The sequence below is a fragment of the Somniosus microcephalus genome, chromosome 18 (assembly GCF_052327205.1).
Source record: "Somniosus microcephalus isolate GS21.2 chromosome 18, FLI_Smic_1.0, whole genome shotgun sequence".
In the NCBI taxonomy this organism is placed as follows: domain Eukaryota; kingdom Metazoa; phylum Chordata; class Chondrichthyes; order Squaliformes; family Somniosidae; genus Somniosus; species Somniosus microcephalus.
This window is the reverse complement of record NC_141004.1, coordinates 64656872-64678172: the sequence shown is the minus strand read 5'-3', so window position 1 is coordinate 64678172 and position 21301 is coordinate 64656872. Positions and strand designations below refer to the sequence as shown.

The window sequence follows — 21301 nt, the reverse complement described above, 5'->3', positions numbered from 1 at the left end:
GATGACTTTGAAGTGTCGTGAGGAGAAGGCATTACTTGTTTTCTGAGATGTAAAGTGCTTGTGCAAGGGAATAAGTGTTAGTAATGACGGCACCCATGAATGGTTTAGTTTTGGGTAATAAAACAGGGGTAGCGAGTCCTTTTGCTAAAGATAACAGCAGGTAAAGGAAATCTTGTTTAAGGGAAGTGGTTCTGAGGTAAACAACTGCAAACTGTTTTCATAGGTCGTCTGTTTTCAAAGCATTTGGGAAATAGATACGTCATTTTGACATTTTCCTTTGATATAGTGAAAATATGGTGTATAAAGGAGCATGGGTTTCAACAATTTGTCAGAGTGTACTTGAAAGATACAGAAGCCGGTAAAGTCACTCTCTGTATACAGATAAAGGCCGATCATCTTTCTGTGCATCAATAAAGTCTGTTCCGTATACTCCACTACGAAGTCTCGTGCTTACTTGAAACATGTTGTGAGCCAGAGGAGCAAGGAGGTTGCTTAATACTCCGTGAAAGCTCTGCACCCTGGCCAGCCCATGCCTCCTTCCCAAAGGAAAATTTGGTGCAATGTAAATCGAGCGTGCAAGGTCGAGGGCAGCAGGATGTACCAATCCATACCTGCCACCAGCGAGAATCGGAAAACCAGGGTTCAATTGTATAGTTAAGAACGCTTGCCTGATAACCGGTGTTAAACTCAAGACCCCTGGCAGTCACGAGGCCTCAAAAGCCCCCCAAAATTAACTTTTTTTTAACGTTACCAGTGAGCTTCGTTTGTTGGCCACATTTTTCCGGAGTTTATTAAGGAACAATAGGGCCGATTTGGCCGACGACAGAGTCATTATCTTCTTTTTGTTGACATCTTGGAGATCTGAGCGAAAGAAAAGCAGAGATTTTATAAGCAACCTGTCCACCTGCAGTGTAATTCAGGATTATTCTGAGATAAGGGGACTCCTCAAACTCTCGCACATCAGCATGAAACCCACCTGGGGATAGCGCCTTGAAGAACTCGGTGAACTGGGTCAGGTACATGAACATACTGAGCTGATCAGGACTGGCGACAGCCGCCATTTCTCTCCCGGTCATTATTGGTGGGATTCCAAACTCCTTTTCTGCGACGTTGAAGGCCAGTTGGTTGTTTTCAGCCACAGATTCTTCTTTCAAACCCTCAAAATTACTGGAGAGATGGGAGAGAGTTCAGTGCAAGACTAATATTTCATTCAGTGTCACCCATGGCTCAGTTGGTAACACACTTGCCACCGAGTCAGAAGTCTGTGGGTTCAAGTCCCACTCCAGGGACTTGAGTACATAAAGCTAGGCTGACACTCCAGTGCAGTGCTGAGGGAGTGCTGCACTGTCGGAGGTGCCGTCTTTCAGATAAGATGTTAAACCGAGGCCCCGTCTGCTCTCTCAGGTGGACATAAAATATCCCATGGCACTATTTCGAGGAAGAGTAGAGGAGTTATCCCCGGTGTCCTGGCCCATTTTCCCCTCCCCCATTATTAAATAATTGTGTGATCTGGTGCTCCCAGCAGGGAGTCTCACTCGTAGGAAGCACATGTTTGCATATTATGTGCCTGTGGCCTGTGATTTCTTGACCTGTGCTCTCTGCAAGCTCTGGTCTCTACTGGGAGCACCAGATCGCAGTCACCCAGAACATTTATATCCCCTCCCTTTTAGGCTGCCCACCTGTGGTGATTATTCCTTGTTTAGTAAAAGTATTGTGATTGGTTGTTTGTTAACTGCCTTGGGATATATGTTGTAATCTCATTGGTAGTTGATGTCACATGCTGTGTGGTGGCCACCTTAAATTCAGTTCTTTTCCAGCTTTGGTTGGGACTGGATGTGGAAAGATGTGCTGCAGATTTTAAAGTTAATAAAGCCTAGCTTTGGAAGGCAAATCTATTCTTTATTTCACCACCCCTCCCTTCAGTAGTCCCGTCTACCTGCCAAGTGGGTGGCTAAGCAGCCTATTCAAACGCCTCTGCCAGTATTAGCATGTAACCGGCCTCTGGTAAGTATCTGAGATTGGCAGATTCTCTCTGCCGCATTTCCCTCCTTCACTTTAGGGAAGCTCTTAGGCCCCCTGCTCTGTGGCTCAGCCGAAAAAGGAATACCGACGTGGCTAGTGTTGCCAACTATCCCTGATTATCCTGGAGTCTCCTGGAATTAAAGTTGAATCACCCAGACACTCCTGTGAGCAATCATGTGGACATTTTCAACTCCTGTTTCACGCCGGCCGGTCTCACAATAAACAGCAGGGGTGCAATACACCCAGGATGCAATGCGGCCTTAGCACATGCGCACTCCGATAAGACCACAAGATGGATAGAGCGGTTTCTGGAGCACAGAGGATCATGGATATTGTAGTCGCCATTAGTGACCGATTGAAATATCGGGCGACCAATGATGGGAATGTGAGGGCGGGGTGGTTGGAGGTGGGAAGTCAAGTGATGAGACCTCTTGGAATACAGTCCAACCAGAGTTGGCAACCCAATATGTGCAGGTCAGGTATAGACCAGGCTAGACACCAAGCTCCATCTACAGTACTATACTGGTGTCAGCCTGATTCAGTTTGTAGCACTTTTACCTCCGAGTCAGAAGGTTGTGGGTTCAAGCCCCACTCCAGAGACTTGAGTACATAATCTAGGCCAAGACTTCAGCGCAGTACTGAGGGAGTGCTGCATTGTCAGAGGTGCCATCTTTCAGATCAGATGCTAAGCTAAGGCCCTTTCTGCCTGCACCATTGTGTTAAAGATCCCTTGGCACTATATGAAGATTGGATTGGCAGGGCCCTGCAAATACAGGAAAATGGAGCCAGGAGGAACCCGCCCCACACACATAAAGGAGCCTGCCCAACTTTTCTGTGCCCAATGCGCCCGGGCGATCCAATAGTACCCGGTGCTGGAACAGGAAGATCTTCTCTAGGGAGTGCTCCCAATTCCTCCCTCACCCAACACCACCAAATATAGATTAATTGGTCATTCATTCAGCCATTACAGTTTGCTGTGCACTAATTGGCTGATGTGTCTGCCTACACAACAACAGTGACCACACTTCAAAAGCAATTCATTGGCTGTAAAACGCGTTGGGATGTCCTGAAAGGTGCTATATAAATGAACGCTCTTTCTTTTCTTTGTAAATCTCAAAAACAGGATCCCAGTCGAGACAGATCATAGGGTAGAAATATAAACAGAAAATGCTGGAAATACTCAGCAGGTCAGGCAGCATCTGTTTTTATTTCAGATTTCCAGCAACCGCAGCATTTTGCTTTTGTTATAGGGTAGGAGGCAGTCACAGGTAGCTAGGAACACCAATACCCACAGGTACACACAGAGGAAAGAAAGAAGTTCCATTGCCTTTCACGACCTGAGGGGATCCCAAATTGCCTTACAACCATACAGTACTTTTGAAGTGCAGTCACTGAGGTAATGTAGGCTGACAGATCAGCCAACCTGTGCACAGCAAGATCCCATAAACAGATCAATGATCAGATAATCTGTTTTAGTGGTGTTGGTTGAGGAATAAATGTTGGCTAGGACACCAGGAGTGCTGGCGACATGGTTTGCTGGCCGCACAGTTTATTGGAGCATCAATCCGTCACACCATCAAGAGCAGACAATCTTAAATAGGTTAGAAATACAAGATATATTATTAAATTGTTGGAACTCACATAAGGTCTGGGCGAAATTGGTGAATGAGTGCACACAATGCCAGGCCGTTCTTCCAGGATGTTGTTAGGTCAACCACCTTTACGTTCTTGTACCCTTCTGTGTGCTGTTTGCACCAGCTCAGGAGATCTTCATACCCCACAACTGAATCTGCAAGAAGGGGCAATGCGCAAGGTTAGTTAAAGAGGCTGGGTGAATGAGAACAGGATGGGTATCTTTACAACTTACAAAGAATTATGTTCAACATACAGGAGACTTTGGTTTATCCGGAGGTTGTATGTCCGGAAACCTCGATCTACCGGCAGAAATCAGGAGCCGTTTTGTTAGGTTTTTTTTTCTTCTCGTGGCTTTTTTTTCCAACAGTCAGGCTCTGGAAAGTCTCTCTGAAGCTGTTGCTAAGCTACAGAGACGCTTCCAAGGTACGGGCTGACTGTTTAGAAGCTGTTGCTAAGCAACAGTGTTTGTTGTCAGATACGGAGATGAAAACCTCCGTATGCTTCAACATTAACACTGGTATGTCCGGCAGTTTTGATAGATCGGCAACAGCTCGGTCCCGTCGGTGCCGGATATAACAAAGTTTCCTGTAAATGCTTTGTTTTTTCATCTTTTCACTGAGTGCTGCTCCCTTAATGGCTTGGTAGATAAATGCATTGTAAATGCTTCACAATTTTATTGAAAATGCTTCATAAATGCATACTCACATTAGTATACACATATACACACAAATACATAGAGGTGCACATGGACAGACATGCTCACACGTATGTGCATGCATACACACATAGGGGGTGAAATTCATTGTGTGTGGCAGTGCAAAACGGGCAATAACGAATTGGAGCCCAATTTATACCGAAGTCAAATGGATAGAAAATCAGGCAGAGTGGAAGCAGGCTGCTGACTCACAATCACCTGCTTTGTGCTACCGCCCAAGACCAATCTCAATCCCCGTACACTCGTACAAACACACCCTGCCGAGTCCCAGAAGTAATGAGGATGAACGCAGTGCTTCTACTGCTGTCCTGGCAGAGGTCAGCTAACTCAGCACAGACCAAGCACTGAACTTGGACTGTTGAGTCTGGCTGTTTCTCACTGGGGAAACGGTACGTACAGTATGAAGCAAGCACCGTGGCAGAACTGAAAAGAATAACATACAAACATACGAACAATGACAGACAGGCAAAGACCCTCTGGTCCATCAAGCCTGTCCCACACAATTGCGATACCTTGTTTATCCCGATTTATACTCTTCACCCCACCGAAACCATGAGATCTCCTGAGAGGCGAGAAACCAGATAAAAAATCCAGGCCAATTTGGGGGGAAAAAAATCTGGGAAATTCCTCTCTGACCCATCTAGGCGATTGAAACTAGTCCAGGAAATCACGCTAACCCCGAATTCCCTGCAGTACCCACCTTCTGTAAGAGGTGATCTCTGCCCCAGCCAGAAACGGGTCCAGCTCTCGCTTGAAGGAATTCAGCGAATCAGCATCCACCGCGCGAGACGGCAGCCTATTCCAGAGGCCCACTATTCTCTGGGAAAAGAATCACCTCCTGACATCTAACCGAGATCTGGTCTTATACAACTTAAATTTGTGACCCCTGGTCCTATTTAATTGGGACAAACTGTCAACTGGAACACAATCTATTTCCTTCATCATCTTAGAAACCTCAATCAAATCCCCACTAAGTCTATGTTTCTCTAAAGTGTAGAGCCCCAACTCTTTTAGCCTATCTTGATAACTAAGATGCTTTAAACTGGGAATTAGTCTAGTGGCCCTCCTCTGCACCCTTTCCAAAAGCCTCAATATCACCCATAAATCCAGGAGTTCGGCCGATGTTGTGCCAGCTCTGTTGACAGGTTCATTGCATTTATACAGAGGAAATCAGCCAGGCTACCTACTCCTAGATACTATCCAGTGACCATCACTGGAGAACGAGCACAGGACTGGGCTCGGCGGTGGGTGCCCCTTACTACGGAGTGACACGCCGACATTCACGGTCAAGGCTCAGACATGAATAATGGTAACTTGGGCCATGTACCAGAGGGTGCCTGCCCAGTGCCCCAGCCAAGTGTTGGCACCATCAGGAGACATGGGAGCAAATTGGTGATAAAATAAAATAGCATAAGATTTTTAAAAAGACTTGAGGAATTCAAAGGCTGCTTTGAATAGTTCCATCAGAGACTCTTTGTCCTTCAGTGTCTTACCATTTCGGAGCATTTTCCCCTTTGTCTGGCTGGTCTCCTCTGTGTCAGTGATTCCTCCTACATCGTACAGATGCTGCACCTTAAGTAAAAAGAGACAGGATAAAGGTAGTCCCGAGTCTCTGGCTGTTACATAACTAAATTAGAAATGGAACAGGTTAAAAACAACTCCAGAAAATCTGCCTTCACACCGGGTTGTGAGAATGTGCATGAAGCAGAAGGTTCTGGAGGTAGAATAATCATCAACTGAGGTGTTTCAAAGGGAAATCGATGGTTACTTGGGAAGTAAGGGTATTGAAGGATGCGGAGAAAACGCGGGGGGAATTCGGATTAGCAAATAATGAGCAGCCACGGCAGACAGAATGGTGGTGGAGGATCGATGAGCCGAGTGACCTACTCCTGATCTTATGTGCATCATCAGGCAATCACTAGTCAGGGCTGGGGTCATGAGCAACCCTCCACATGTAGATACTTCCAATATTTATATTTAAACTTACAGTCAGGCAGAAGACATATCCTGTCCCATTACTAACACCTTTAATAGTGATGAGCTTTCTGGCAGCATGTCGATAAGCACGTACCTGGTTAGGTTTGAAGTAGCGGAGGTTGAGGTTGGGATATCGAGTGAGCGGGTCAATGCTGTACTGACTAATGTTCTTGTTTGTGTTTCCAGGAGTGGTCTGAGACAGCAGCTGATAGATACTCTCCCTGAGAGAAGAACATTCAATAAGAAAACAATTGGAAGGAGGATAGGACAGTCGCTGAATTCAACAAGCTGAATAATGGAGGATGTGAGATTAACTTTGCTTGATTATCTTTGAAAAGCTAGACAAAACCTCATGAGATTAAATAGATTGAGGTACTGACCACAATACAGTCAACTGTAGTTGTGGAAGGACTGGGCTTGACAGACCCAATAACCATTTCTTATCAAGTCATAGGGCTAGAAATTCGGTGCCTTAGTGCCTCCTCTCAGCACCTCTGGGGGGGCGATAACGGGGCGCCAAGGACTTACCGCCTGGGTGCGGCGATGTTACCGCCACCCACAAAATTAACCTGGTGGTTTGTGGCGGCAGTAACCCCAAGCGCCACGATCTCCTGCGCCCGGAGATCGTGACGTCATCCGGTTGCACATCGCCCCGGTAGCGCCCTGGACCCGAAATTCATTTCTGCCCCTTGCAGCATTGTCGGGTGATGACACCAACAGCTGCAGGAGGCATTGAACGGGAGGCCGGGTGCTTCGGGGGGCAAGACTTAAAAGGGGAGGTGGCTGAGGTAGGTGAAAAGAAAATCTGAAATGCAGTTTGTGGTTTTTTTTTCCGTCGCCCGCCATCGACCAACCCGGCACTCTGCTGCAGTGCATTGGGCCGGATCGCGGCTGCCGTTGGGGACCAGGTAAGTTTTGCACTGGCAGAGCCTGCGGCGATGGCCCTTCCCTTTAAGGGAGGGAAGGAGCCTTTCAACGCGGCAGCGCTGCACACCTACCGCCCCGCCTGCTGCCAGTTGTGCTCCAGGAATGAAATGGAGCTTTTGACCTAGCGCTCCACTTCCTTCCTGGAGCGCAAAACCGAATTTTTTTAAAGTTGAGAAACATTTCTCAACTTTTAAAAGTTAGCGCCCCAAATGGGGCTATAACGAATTTCTCCCCCTTAATCACGAAAGCTTGATGGGCTAATGCAGGCAGCCATGAGGCAGTCTCATTTCCTCAGTGTTGCCGACACTCACGATTTGCTCTGCTCAAACTCTACTCAAAAATCCTGCTGTTTAGGGAAGTTTTTTAAATGCTCACATTTCAAATGGGAAATTTAAACATGTGAAAAGCAACGTTTTTCAGTAAAAAAAATTCCCCCAAATGACCAGACTCGCAATAAATCGGAAGTGTTGGCAATGCTGTTTATTCAGGTTCTTTTCTCGCTCTAGCCTCCCTTGATTTGTCAACCATGAGCACTACTCGTCTGCATGAACCTCCTCCTTTCAGCAGGATCACGCAGGCCAGAGGCTTGTACACCACTGATTGGCTATTCATCTCATTTGCTGTTTACTGGGTTCAATGTGGTTGCTGTATTTGCCTACATAACAGCAGTGATTGCACTTCAAAAGTTCTTTGATTGTCTGTAGAGCACTTTCGGATGTCCTGTGTCTTGATCTTCTTTCGTTCACCTTTTTTTAATGATGTTGCCCTATATTTGAACAATAAGGAATCAGGAGGTTTAGAGGGGATTTGAGGAAAAACTTTTTCACCCAGAGGGTGGTTGGAATCTGGAACTCACTGCCTGAAAGGGTGGTAGAGGCAGGAACCCCCACAACATTCAAGCAGCATTTGGATGAGCACTTGAAACGCCATAGCATACAAGGCTACGGACCAAGTGCTGGAAAATGGGATTAGAATAGACAGGGCTTGATGGCCGGCGCAGACACATTGGGCCGAAGGGCCTCTTTCTGTGCTGTATAACTCTATGGCCTAGAAATTCGGTGGGCTGCGCCACCAGTTAGCGCCTAAAGAGGGCACTCAGTGGCTTTAGCGCCACTGGCCACGCCTCCCGCGATATTTAGCTGGGGCGCTAATGGCAGCGTTAGCCTGTTGCGCTGCGCCACCACCGATGACGTCATCGGTGTGCGCAGTGCCCCGCTACCGATCGCGATATTTGTTTGCGACCGCCTCCGCTACTCTGGCCGCAAATCGCGCCCGGTTCACAGGGCCTACCTGTGGCGGGAGTGGCGCAAATTAAGGTGGAGGTGCGGGGCGGCCGTTTTTTCGGCGGCCGCCTGCCAGCACCTCCGTCCCCGGCCTCCTGATCTCCCCCACGGCAGTGCCGGCTGTTTCCCGAGAGCCCGGCACTTCTCCTCGGTGCCGGGCTCTTTTGCCGGCACTCGCGATCTCCGATCGCGCTGGTGCAGGCCCCTCCCCCTTAAGAATGGGAGGAAGGCCTGCAGTACCGCAGCACGCCGTGCCACAGCGTGTAGCGCTGCAGCATGTTGCGCTGTGATATTCCGTTTCAGCGCCCTAAGAGGGACGCGGAGTGCCTCAAGCCTTGCCCCGTGTCCCTCTTGGGGCGTTCAAGCTGAATTTCCGGCGGTCGCAACTGCTCCGATCGCAGCGCTAATTCCGGCGCCCAGGCGAGCTTGGCGCCCCGTTTGGGCCTCCACCGAATTTCTCCCCCTATGACTCTAATACTGACTCTGAATGACCTTCCCCTTGGCGCGTTCGCTCATCATTCCTTTTGTCTTTTAGCGATTTTTTTAACGGACACGTTTTCCATTATACTAATGCTGTACGTTATATGAAATATTCATCGGGATATAAAATTATGAATCCAACGTGGTATAAATCTGTCGCTGTTCACATAGCTTTATTTTAATAATCCCTTCATAGTTTCCAGTTTTGTTTTGCTTTTGTTTTGTGTAAAGTTAAATATTTAAATACCGATAACATTCTCTTTATGGTGGGTCTTTACAAGTGAATGCTGCACAAAAACTGGGAACAGCTACAGCCACAAACAATAGCAATCTCCTCCGTTTCCTGATTGGGTAAGAGTCAGGAAGTGAAAGGAGCACCGCCCTAGGTAGGCTTATGCACAACTCCTGGGATCCGTGGGCCACTACGCTGTGCATAGCTTCGCAGCGAAACAACGCAAGTTCTCGAAGGGGGGGTTCGGACCGGGTAATACGGATGTCGGCCATGTACCCCTTAGCTACGCCGCCGACTGCAAGTTCAGGGCCAATGTATCCAAACACGTTTCAGTCTTACCTCTCCGCCAGAAGCTCCACAGGGCCAATCCCCATATACCATTTCCGCACTATCCACGCAGTGTCAAACGCCGCGAGGAATCCACGTGCAATTCCAGTCCCTAACGGCCAGAAGGGCTGAAAATAACACAGTTGTGGGAACAAGTGGAAATTCATTCATTTACATACAGCAAATCCTGCGCATAACATATCACATGTAACATGTAAATGGCACACTACAAGGCGGCCTGGAACGAGGCTTAGAAGGTGCTATTGTCAGCTTAGGTGAGTTGGTAGCAATCTTGGCCCCGATTTTAACTGCCCCCACTTGTTGGAAGCCGGGCTGGGGTTAAAATAATAGGAGTCACTTAGCCTCCCCGATCCCGCTTCCTCCCGCTGTGTCCCCATATTAACCTGCTCATTTGAACAGGCGAGCAGGAAGGAAGCGGGGTCCTGTTTTAAATATGCAGATCAGGTCTGTTGACATCATGAGGACCCGTTTTACAATATCAACCTGAGGCCTGAGCGGGGTGGGGGCGGGTGATGGGACAGTGTTGACTCCCCCATCAGGCAAAACCTGTCGGGAGCCAGATCCTGGGCCAGAAGACATTTATTTTTCAAGTTTTCTTGTGGGGCAGGTGTGCATTTGGGCATTGGGGTGTATTTATAGGACAACTGACTATAAGACAAAGCATACTATTTTGTCCTTGAGCAAGACCTCGGTCAGGCCTCAGTTCATAGAATCATAGAATGGTTACAGCACGGAAGAAGGCCATTCGGCCCGTCGAGCCCGTGCCGGCTCTCTGCAAGATCACCTCAGCAAGTCCCACTCCCCCGCCCTTTCCCCGTAAATGTTTTGCTTTCAGATACTTATCCAACTCCCTTTTGAAAGTTGTGATTGAGTCTGCCTCCACCACCCTTTCAGGCAGTGCATTCCATATCTTAACCACTCGCTGCGTAAAAAAGTTTTTTCTTAACGTCGCCTTTGGTTCTTTTGCCAATCACCTTAAATCTGTGTCCTCTGGTTCTCGACCCTTCTGCCAATGGGAACAGTTTCTCTCTATCCAGACCCATCATGATTTTGAACACCTCGATCAAATCTCCTCTCAATCTTCTCTGCTCTAAGGAGAACAAGCCTAGCTTCTCCAGTCTATCCACGTAACTGAAGTCCCTCATCCCTGGAACCATTCTCGTAAATATTTTCTGCACCCTCTCGAAGGCCTTCACATCCTTCCTAAAGTGTGGTGCCCAGAATTGGACACAGTACTCCAGTTAGCATACAGTGTGCAGTTTTGGTCTCCTGACATGGTGGGTGATATTGAGGCTTGGGAAAGGGTGCAGAGGTGGGCCACGAGACTAATTCCCAGTTTTGAAGAAGGCACCTTTCTGTAAGCAGCAAACACTCACCTCCACCAGGCAGTCTCCCGCCAGGGCGACCAGCAACCGGCGCCCGTGCCGCTCCTTCACCAGAGCAGCGTTCTCTGACCTGTACATGCAGGTGAAATCGAACAAGGCCACGTCCGGCTCTCCGCGGTGATTCGTGGCAAATTCCAAATTTGGCAGCTGGTACTTTGTGCAGAAATTTGCAGCCTCGCGAGCGTAGCGCAGGAGAGATTCAGAACTGACATTCTGCTCAGACAGCAGGGTATCTGCGTCTAGCCTGTCCTGTCGAGGCAAGACAGATTTGGGATTTTTCAGGGACTAGTATTCTGCTGAACTATCAAATTTTGATAAATGTTGTGCAGGGAGACTATCTGGAGCTGCTCCTGATGGCTCAGTGGGTAATCACCAATGGCATCATGGCACAGAATAGAGGGCTGCAGACACCACCGAGGAGGACGGCAGACACCACAAATATCTTCTTAGAACACTACTCAACTCCGTAAACTTCCCCTTTAATGCTGCGAGTAAATCCTGGGATCTGCACCAAGCTAATAAATCAGTGGATGTGGGCCAATACCAGTCGGTGATTCACCACATGCCAAGATCCCAAACTCAGCTGTGCCATCAAGGTGAGATGGTGAGTGGAGTTTCTCTGGAGAGTGGTCAGGATCATGCAGGACCGCACTCTGACAACTCCTTATAAGCCACAGTTGCAGAGGACTGGGAAAATGGGTTACTTTCTGACTTATTTGGGCAATGAACACAGTTTTGTACCAGAAGATCTCAAGAGAGAGGGTTAGGGTTGGGGGGGGGGGGGGAGCAGTGGGGGAGGGGGGCAACGTGGGGGGAAATGAAATAAATACTAAAAGAATGTTACCTAGGGGTTCTGTACTAATTACTCCATGTTGATTTTTCAGGCTTAATTTTATTCTCCTAGTTCTATCTCTGCTCATCACTGTCTTGTGTTTCTAAGCACAAAATTATTGGCTGTCACACCAGTGCAGTACTGAGGGAGCGCTGCACTGTCGGAGATACCATCTTTCAGATAAGACGCTGAACCGAGGCCCCGTCTGCTCTCTCAGGTGGACATAAAAGATCCCATGGCACTATTTTGAAGAAGAGCAGGGGAGTTCTCCCCGGTGTCCTGGCCAATATTTATCCCTCAATCAACATCACTAAAACAGATTATCTGGTCATTATCACATTGCTGTTTTTGGGAGCTTGCTGTCCACAAATTGGCTGCCGCGTTTCCTAAATTACAAAAGTGATGACACTTATAAAGTACTTCATTGGCTGTAAAGAGCTTTAGGATGTCCTGAGGGTGTGAAAGGCGCTATATAAATGCAAGTCTTTCTTTCTACTGAAAGGGACAGTCAGCAAATCCAGATGGTGGACCTCGAAGATGTGATCGACTCCATCTAGATACCCTGCTCAGCTGTAATGAAGGCAACTTAAAGTATCAGTAGGGGTGCTCCTTACCTAACTGGCCTCCGCATCCCTGAGTTAGGGGGAGGGAAATCAGCCATGATTGCTGCTCCTGATCCGCTGGACAGAATACAGGTTAACATCAGGTGAGGACAAAATTGGGTATGGGCTGACATGTCCCCTGCAGTCAAATAGCTCGACATCACTCAGTGCCAAGGCTGACCCATGAAGAAAAGCCACTTGAGGCAGGTGCAGAGCAACGTTCCCTTTCATTTTTTTTTTTCCGGGTGAGCGGCCCCTTTAAGGGGACTGCGCGGCCCATTCAAAATACCGCGCATGGGCGGTTTTTCCTATTTAAAAGTCGGTGAGCCGGCTGCGCGGGAGCTGCAGAGCGCGGCGCAGCCTAAAGGGAACATCGGTGCAGAGGACTACTGCATGTACCCCAGGATCAGGCAGCACCATCAATGGACAAGGGGGGGTGACATTGGTCTCAGGGGGTGGCAGAAAATAGGCACTAGCAATTCGGCAGATTGACTTCAACAAAGTCAAAAATCGAGCGGGGTGTAAAATGGGCGGCCTGAGACCAACCTCACCCCCACTATATCTCTCGGTGACTTGTTCCCATGTTTTATAGCAGATTATATGTAGAGTCCCTCAATAGACAACACATACACAAGAAAAATAAACAGGCTTTACCTGATCAATGACTCCATACTTCAGCAGGCTCTGCTTTTTTGCAGTCATCACAAAATAGTGAGTGTCATCCTTGTAGTAGACGATGTTTTCCAAGTCAATGCCTGCTTAGCAAACACAAGATTAAAGTCGGTAATTTAAAAGCCCCTCACAGTGCATGGGGGCACGTTTGAAATGATCACACATTTCGATCTGAATTTAGTTAAGTTTTAAGAGGCCACTGCTGTTTAGCACGTTCTCAGTAGAGTACATTGGTGCAGGTTCACGCTCTCAGCTTTCACACTGAGAGTTTCCATGTGCCGTCATGAGACAGCCTCCAAGTGGAGGCCAGGCACTTCCCAGAGGGAGCGGCTTTCTGAGGAGCTACACTAGGGGACGGCTGGGAGACAGTCAGCCCCCTCTCCCCCTCGACCATAGAATCAACCGCTGTAGATTACAGCAAAACTGGAGTGGGCGGAGAAGGGGCCAATTACAAATCATTTTTATCATAAACCCCAAACTCAGGCACTTAGTCCCAATGTGATGGTTGGGCAGGAAGGGGGGGTGGTGGTTAGGGGAGGGGGTGGTGGTTAGGGGAGGGGAGGGGGCGGTGGGGAGGGGAGGGGGCGGTGGTTAGGGGAGGGGAGGGGGCGGTGGGGGGGGAGGGGGCGGTGGTTGGGGGGAGGGGGGTGGTTGGGGCGGGGGGGAGGGGGGTGGTTGGGGCGGGGGGGAGGGGGGTGGTTGGGGAGGGGGGTTGGTCGGGGTGGGGGGGAGGGGGGTTGGTCGGGGTGGGGGGGAGGGGGTGGTTGGGGCGGGGGGAGGGGAGTGGTTGGGGCGGGGGGGGTGGTGGTGGTTGGGGCGGGGGAGGGGGGTGGTGGTTGGGGCGGGGGAGGGGGGTGGTGATTGGGGGGAGGAGTGAGGGTTCTTGTGGTTGGGGGATGGTGCTACTTGCATTTTCACATAGGTTCAAACCCAACCAGGGTAGTGTTTAAGCAATAGGAAATAGTTCTCTCCTCTCCAGTCAGATGGGATCACACAGCTTCAACCCAGTGGCTATAAATCGACAGCACAAGACTGTCTGAATTAGCACTGATTGGAACCAGCTGCAGAAACTGACTCCAGAAGGCTGCTGCAACGGAGAACATGAGTGGGGAAATGGAGATGTCACGGCGGTGCCGTATGAAGGAAGCCTGTGATGGAGGTGTAGCAGGTTGAGTTGAGGCAAGTGTTTTACTGGGCAATAGAGATCTCTGAGAGAAGCTCTATGACTGATCTGAGATGCACCGTAGGAACATAGGAACAGGAATCGGCTATTCAGCTCCTTGAGCCTGTTCTGCTATTCAATTAAATCATAGCTGATCTTTATCTCAACTCCAGCGACCCGCCCTAATCGCTTAATACCCTCACCTTACAAAAATCTATCAATCTTAGTTCGGAAATTTTCAATTGACCCCCCAGATCAACATCTCCTTGGGGGAGTGAATTCCATATTCCCACTATCCTTTCTATGAAGAAGTGCTCCCTGACATCACCCTTAGCTTTAATTTTATTGTTATGCCTCCTTGTTCTGGGCTCCTCCACCAGAGGAAATAGTTTCTCTCTATCCACCCTTTCAAATTCTTTAATCATCTTAAACACCACAATTAGATCATCCCTTAATCTTCTATACTCGAGGGAATACAAGCCCAGTCTATGCAACATGTCCTCATAATTTAACCCTTTCAGCCCCGGTATCACTCTGCTGAATCTGCGCTGCACCCCCTCCAAGGCGAGTACCCAGACCTGGTACCTCGATACAGTCAGCACAGCATCAGGTTTAACTCCCAGTACCATTAGCAGGCAGGTAGAGAGAAAGTGCAGCCTTTATCGGGGTGTACGCTCCTGACCTGTGTCCTTGTGAAGCTGTTGGAAGAATTTCTGGTTGTAGAGGTAGGCGACTCCGCTAATTTCTTCAACTTTGGCCTCTGCTGTGCTGTTGTGGTTAACAAAATTGGCCGTGATTCCAATCGCCAGCTTTCCTCTCATCGCCTTTTTCTTGAATCCTGTAAGTTTCACACACAGAGCTCGCTGAGTTGGCAGATGTTAAGACAGCCCGGCTCCCTTTATTGAGGCCCCATGATAATAAAGTTCAGGTGACCATAAATAACGATGCTGCTGTTGTTGGCCTCCCCTCAGTGGGTAAAAGCACCACCACTATGGTATGAAACCATTCAGACCGGGGAGCACCCATGCCAGCCGGGGCTCAGTTGGCAGCACTCTCGCCTCTGAGTCAGAACTTCAAGCTCCACTCCAGATACTTGAGCACAAAAGCTAGGCTGACACAGTGCAGTGCTGGGGGAGTGCTGCACTGCCAGAGGTGCCGTCTTTCGAATGAGACGGTAAACCGAGGCCCCGTCTGCCCTCTCGGGTGGATGTAAAAGATCCCATGTCACTATTCGAAGAAGAACAGGGGAGTTCTCCCCGGTGCCCTGGCCAATATTTATCCCTCAACCAACATCACTGAAACAGATTATCTGGTCATTATCACATTGCTGCCTGTGGGATCTTGCTGAGCACAATTTGGCTGCTGCATTTCCTACATAACAACGGTGACTACAATTTGAAAGTACTTCATTGGCTGTAAAGTGTAGATTCAATCGTGGCTTTCAAAAGGGAGTTGGATAAGTACCTGAAGGAAAAAAAATTTCAGGGCTACGGGGAAAGGGTGGGGGAGTGGGACTGGCTGAAGTGCTCTTGCAGAGAGCTGGCACGGGCTCGACGGGCCGAATGGCCTCCTTCTGTGCTGTAACCATTCTATGATTCTACATCAACCTCCAGTCACACCATGCTCTAGTTCTAATAAGGCATATTACCATCCCCCAGCACCATTCTTCTCTCTACGTTTCATATTTTCATGCATGTTCTGCACTTGCCTGCTCACACTTCCTTCTTCACAAGGCTCAACGAGCGAGCAGAATGCATTTACCCACTAACTTCCAATGCCAATATGCTCGACCAATAGGAAAGGTGCTTCTTACTTTGCGAGGCTGACCGAGTGTTCTTTTCTTGGTTATGGTGAGAGGGATGGTTTATGTGTGTCATTTCCTATCGAGCAACCTCGCTATAGTTGCCTCACACCATTGCTGCAGCAGATTCTCACAGAACACCTGCAGTCCCATTTGTTTTTTCCTGTTTCTAAGCAACTTTGGGGGTGATTTTGACAGCCCTGGGGAGGCGGGTTTGGAGGCAGGACTGCCAGGAAATTGGCAGAATTTGGGGGCGGGTGCCAATCCCGCCCCCAACCCGCCTCCGTGCCATCTTGCCAGGAGGCGGGTAGCCGTCCCGCGCCGGGTCCCGTCTCCTTGGAGGCGGGAAGGGATTAAAGCCAATTAACTGCCTGTTAACAGGTAGTTAACAGGCAGATAATAGGATTATCCCCTTTTTGCCCTCTCAAGTGCGGGCTTCCCGAAGGCTCTGAATGCCGCCAGGGTCAGCGAGGCGAGTAGTGGGTCTGCAGGGGTCGGAGGGGTCCAAAAGTGCGCTGTGAAGGTGAGTGATGAGTGCAAGTGTGGAGAGATGAGTATCTGAGGTATGTGCAAAGTGTTAGAAAAAGTGTACTTACCTTTGTTTCTTCCTGCAGGCTTCAGTCGGTGTGAATGCGGAGAGTCTCGCACCTCCGCGTTGGAGATGACAGATGGCCGTTGCATTCTCCAATGCAACAACCATCTCAATTCTGCAAAAGAGGTTTGATGACGTTTTGAATTCAAGACCTCATCAAACTACGGAGAATGTTAGTGTTTGGCAGCTTCACAGAGCTGTCACACGATGACAATTCATCTGACATAAAATTTTGACAGATGAAACGTCATACGTTGACATTCTCTGCAACCGGCTTTCCCTTAATTGGCCTGCTAAGCCCGCTGGGCAGGCTCAACAAGATCAATCGGGGGACAATAGCGTGGGTTGGCCAGAAGTTGATGGAGGCAGGACTGAAACCCGACAAGTGGGAGTCCCGCCTCCAAAAGCTCCCCATTGGCAAAATCATCCCCTTTGTTTGAGTGACTCTAATTTAGATATACCGGCAGATTTCCCTTGGCATTGCACATGGTAAGTTGGATGGCACAGTTTTCTAAGGAGCCTATTCTACTGCTAAAGAGTAGCTGTTCTGTTTTGAGTATCCAAACTATAGATATTCCAGTCGGCATTATTCTGGTGCCTCGTTAACCCATTTGCTTTAAACTGTTACATTAACGACAATCGTAAGCTCCAGGTTATTGTCAATTACTGTTGCGTAAACACAGAGTGCAGCTCTCGATCCTAACTTTCTTTTTTTTAAGTGTAAATTGCAGATATTCTGGCTCCTGAGTGAAGTTAGTGCCCTTGTTTCCTACATTACAGCAGTGACTACACTTCAAAAGTACTTCATTAGCTGTAAAGCGCTTTGGGAAGCCCTGAGGTTATGAAAGGCGCTATAGAAATGCAAGTGTGTTTGCTCAGGTAACTCAATGATTACGGGCAATCTGGCTCTTGTATCATATTTGTGATAAACAGATAATGTGTGCGAGATGTACCATTTTATATTAAAGTAAACATTTTAATTTTGTTTTATTGTAAAGTAAAATGACAAATCCTATTACGCCTTCTGAGCCCTGTTCCTGCACTTTATTTCTTACCTTCAGGGACGTAACTGCCTCCACCAGCAGATACAAACACGTCAAACTCATACGCGGATGCTGGGTGACCAGCTGGGAGAAGATCAGCTCGCCATCCGATCCCTGTAAAACAAGAGGCAGAGAATTACACCAGAACCACTGTACAACGAGCACACAAGGGCTGTGGGTTATGCAGAATCGAGTAGACAGTGAACACAAGACTGTGGGTTATGCAGAATCGAGTAGACAGTGAACACAAGGGCTGTGGGTTATGCAGAATCGAGTAGACAGTGAACAAGGCTGTGGGTTATGCAGAATCGAGTAGACAATGAACACAAGGCTGTGGGTTATGCAGGATCCAGTGCAGATAATGAACACAAGGCTGTAGGTTATGCGGGATCCAGTGCAGACAATGAACACAAGGCTGTGGGTTATGCAGAATCGAGTAGACAATGAACACAAGGCTGTGGGTTATGCGGGATCCAGTGCAGACAATGAACACAAGGCTGTGGGTTATGCAGGATCCAGTGCAGACAATGAACACAAGGCTGTGGGTTATGCGGGATCCAGTGCAGACAATGAACACAAGGCTGTGGGTTATGCGGGATCCAGTGCAGACAATGAACACAAGGCTGTGGGTTATGCGGGATCCAGTGCAGACAATGAACACAAGGCTGTGGGTTATGCGGGATCCAGTGCAGACAATGAACACAAGGCTGTGGGTTATGCGGGATCCAGTGCAGACAATGAACACAAGGCTGTGGGTTATGCGGGATCTAGTGCAGACAATGAACACATGGGCTGTGGGTTATGCGGGATCCAGTGCAGACAATGAACACAAGGGCTGTGGGTTATGCGGGATCCAGTGCAGACAATGAACACAAGGGCTGTGGGTTATGCGGGATCTAGTGCAGACAATGAACACATGGGCTGTGGGTTATGCGGGATCCAGTGCAGACAATGAACACATGGGCTGTGGGTTATGCGGGATCCAGTGCAGACAATGAACACAAGGGCTGTGGATTATGCGGGATCCAGTGCAGACAATGAACACAAGGCTGTGGGTTATGCGGAATCCAGTACAGACAATGAACACAAGGCTGTGGGTTATGCAGCTTCCAGTGCAGTGAACACATGGGCTGTGGGTTATGCAGCATCCAGTGCAGACAGACAACACAGGGAGTGTGTGTTATACAGCAGCCAATGCACACAGATTACCTCCCGTGTATGGGTCATTACCCCATGCAAGGGTTTTTCCTACATATGGGGTTTTTCCCATTGGGTTATTCTCCAAATGTGTGGGTTATTTCACCCAGCACCCCCTGCCCATATGAACAAGCTCCACTGCCATTGGGTAGCATCTCGGATTAATTCTACCCACCCCAACCCCTCAGAACACAATCTTGCATCACCTGAAAAGTGGAGTAAGCGCAGTGTAGAGGGTCATGTGAGGCCAGATCGTTACCTTTTTCCTTCTGGTCCTTCGGAGGCTCTATGAATCCTTTATATTCCACATTTACATGGACTTCGACACCCAGGATGAGGGCCACCTTCAGCAGAATTAGCTGCAGTTGCCGGATGCCTGTGGCGACGAAATAAGGAACGGAAAGCTGGTTAGGAGCAACCACCACACCTGTCAGAATCGACCACTAAGTTAATGGCTGTAACTTCCACGGAATGACTGTGACTGGTTCCCAATTCTACAGGACTTTCCGATATGTTACGGAAAAAAATACCTGTGCACTGTGACAAATACAGAAACATTGTCCTGTTAGCTATGTACTGATGCTTTAAAGCTACATAAGATCGAAGATTTGGGACGCCCTGAGGTCATGAAAGGCACTATAGAAAGGCACGATTTTTCATTTCACACACAGACATATTTGCATACACTCTCACACACATACACGCTCTACGCTCACTCACACTTGCTTACACTCACTCACGTACGCAGTCTCACTCATACGCCGTCTCTGTGAACTTACTGATGTGGTCGAGTGAACCAGAACAGAATTTTCCATAGAATTTCTTGGCTCCGAGAGCTCGCAGATCATGGATGGTGAACGGCCACAGGTGGAGAACATTGTTCCGCGAGAAACTGTCTCTCTTCTCCACAACCAGGACTTTGGCTCCAAGAAACGCAAGCTCAATGGCAGCACGGAGACCACAGGGGCCAGCTCCGAGAACCAAACACTGCAACAGCAACAATTCTAAGGTCAAAAATCCAGTGAAAGACCGAAGAGCAATCACGTATGATGCAACAAGACTGAACCGAGGAAATTGTGTTCAAAATATTTATGAGGTAAGATTGGCATTGCAGATCAGCCATTGCAGAAACTACACGATATTTATTTCCATTGTCAGCCTAGATTATGTCTCTACAGTGGGACTTGAACCATTGGAAATGAAAATGGGGCAGTTTCTATCACGGACGGTGTCTCTATTGGGCGGTGTCTATAACAGGCGACCGATCCACAGCCAACAGTTTTACAGACCGGCAGCAAGTTGAAAATCTCCACCAAAGTGTTTTTAAGCCTCCTTTATATATATTTTAATAATCTATATATAAATATATTTTAAATCTCCCACCCACCCCCATTATACAAACAGTGAGTGAAGGTGAATAACAAGGTCCAGGACTGAGAGCTGTAACATGAGCTGTCACTGTAACACAACAGGAAGAATGCACACAGGATTCGGGGAAAGAGCTCCTTCATTTCACAGAGGGCGAGGTCACGGTGAGACAAGATCAGCAGAACTGTGTCGGCTGCTATGTCTGGACGGTGTGGGTGAACTGCTCACTGCGCAAACTGCTGGCACGAGATTGGAATGGCAATCTGTGGGAGGACAGTGCAAGGTAATTCAATGGGGCCTGCTGTAACATTTCTGCACTCATAGTGGGGGATATGGGGATAGGCCGGGAAGGTGGAGTTGAGGTCGATGATCAGCCATGATCTTATTGAATGGAGGAGCAGGCTCGAGGGGCCGTGTGGCCTACTCCTGCTCCTATTTCTTATGTTCTTCTTATAGTTGTCACTGTGATGACACATGACATTAAGTCAACCCATTCAACCTGATCTGACCCAACCCGACCCAATGCGACTGCGCCCAACCCTAGCTGACCCAACTCAAGCCAAGCCGACCCAAGCCCTAACCAGCCTGACCCATCCTACCCGAGTGTGGCAGAAAAATTGTCAATATTTGTATTTTAAATGTCTAAATTACTGGCCACGATTTTCTGATATGTGCCTATGACGGGTGAAGTGCCTCGATGGAATACCTACCCTTGTATATAAGCAAGAACCCCTTGGTAACGTTAGGGCAAACCCAGCGATACTCGCCCAACGGCGGGTCAAAGATTCAACCCTACACTGTTTGTAACCATGGGGGTGATTTTCATTCAGAAGTCGGGAAGGAGGCGGGACTACAACTTTCGGGGTTGTAGTCCCGCCTCCATCAAGATGCGGCCAATCCACGCGATTTTCACTTGATTGACCTTGTTGAGCCTGCCCAGCGGGCTCAGCAGGCCAATTAAGGGCCATGGCAACAGGTGACGTCACAGGGGTGGAATAAGGTGTGATGCTCAAAGGAGGAGAAAGTGC

The 21301-nt window shown here is 48.5% G+C and overlaps 1 protein-coding gene across 3 annotated transcripts in view; it reads right to left on the bottom strand.

Moving 5' to 3' along the window:
- Positions 1-21301, bottom strand: part of LOC147105331 (F-actin-monooxygenase MICAL3-like) — a 161750-nt gene that overhangs the window by 63522 nt on the left and 76927 nt on the right. For all 3 annotated transcript variants that reach the window (XM_086011594.1, XM_086011596.1, XM_086011595.1), the window contains exons 4-15: positions 19685-19892; positions 19165-19281; positions 17721-17822; positions 14955-15110; positions 13093-13193; positions 10996-11253; positions 9611-9726; positions 6444-6570; positions 5866-5944; positions 3664-3811; positions 977-1167; positions 752-861 (exon numbers count right to left, since the gene is read on the bottom strand). In XM_086011594.1, coding sequence (XP_085867720.1) covers positions 752-861; positions 977-1167; positions 3664-3811; positions 5866-5944; positions 6444-6570; positions 9611-9726; positions 10996-11253; positions 13093-13193; positions 14955-15110; positions 17721-17822; positions 19165-19281; positions 19685-19892 — 1713 coding nt within the window. The remainder of the gene's footprint in view (positions 1-751; positions 862-976; positions 1168-3663; positions 3812-5865; positions 5945-6443; positions 6571-9610; positions 9727-10995; positions 11254-13092; positions 13194-14954; positions 15111-17720; positions 17823-19164; positions 19282-19684; positions 19893-21301) is intronic.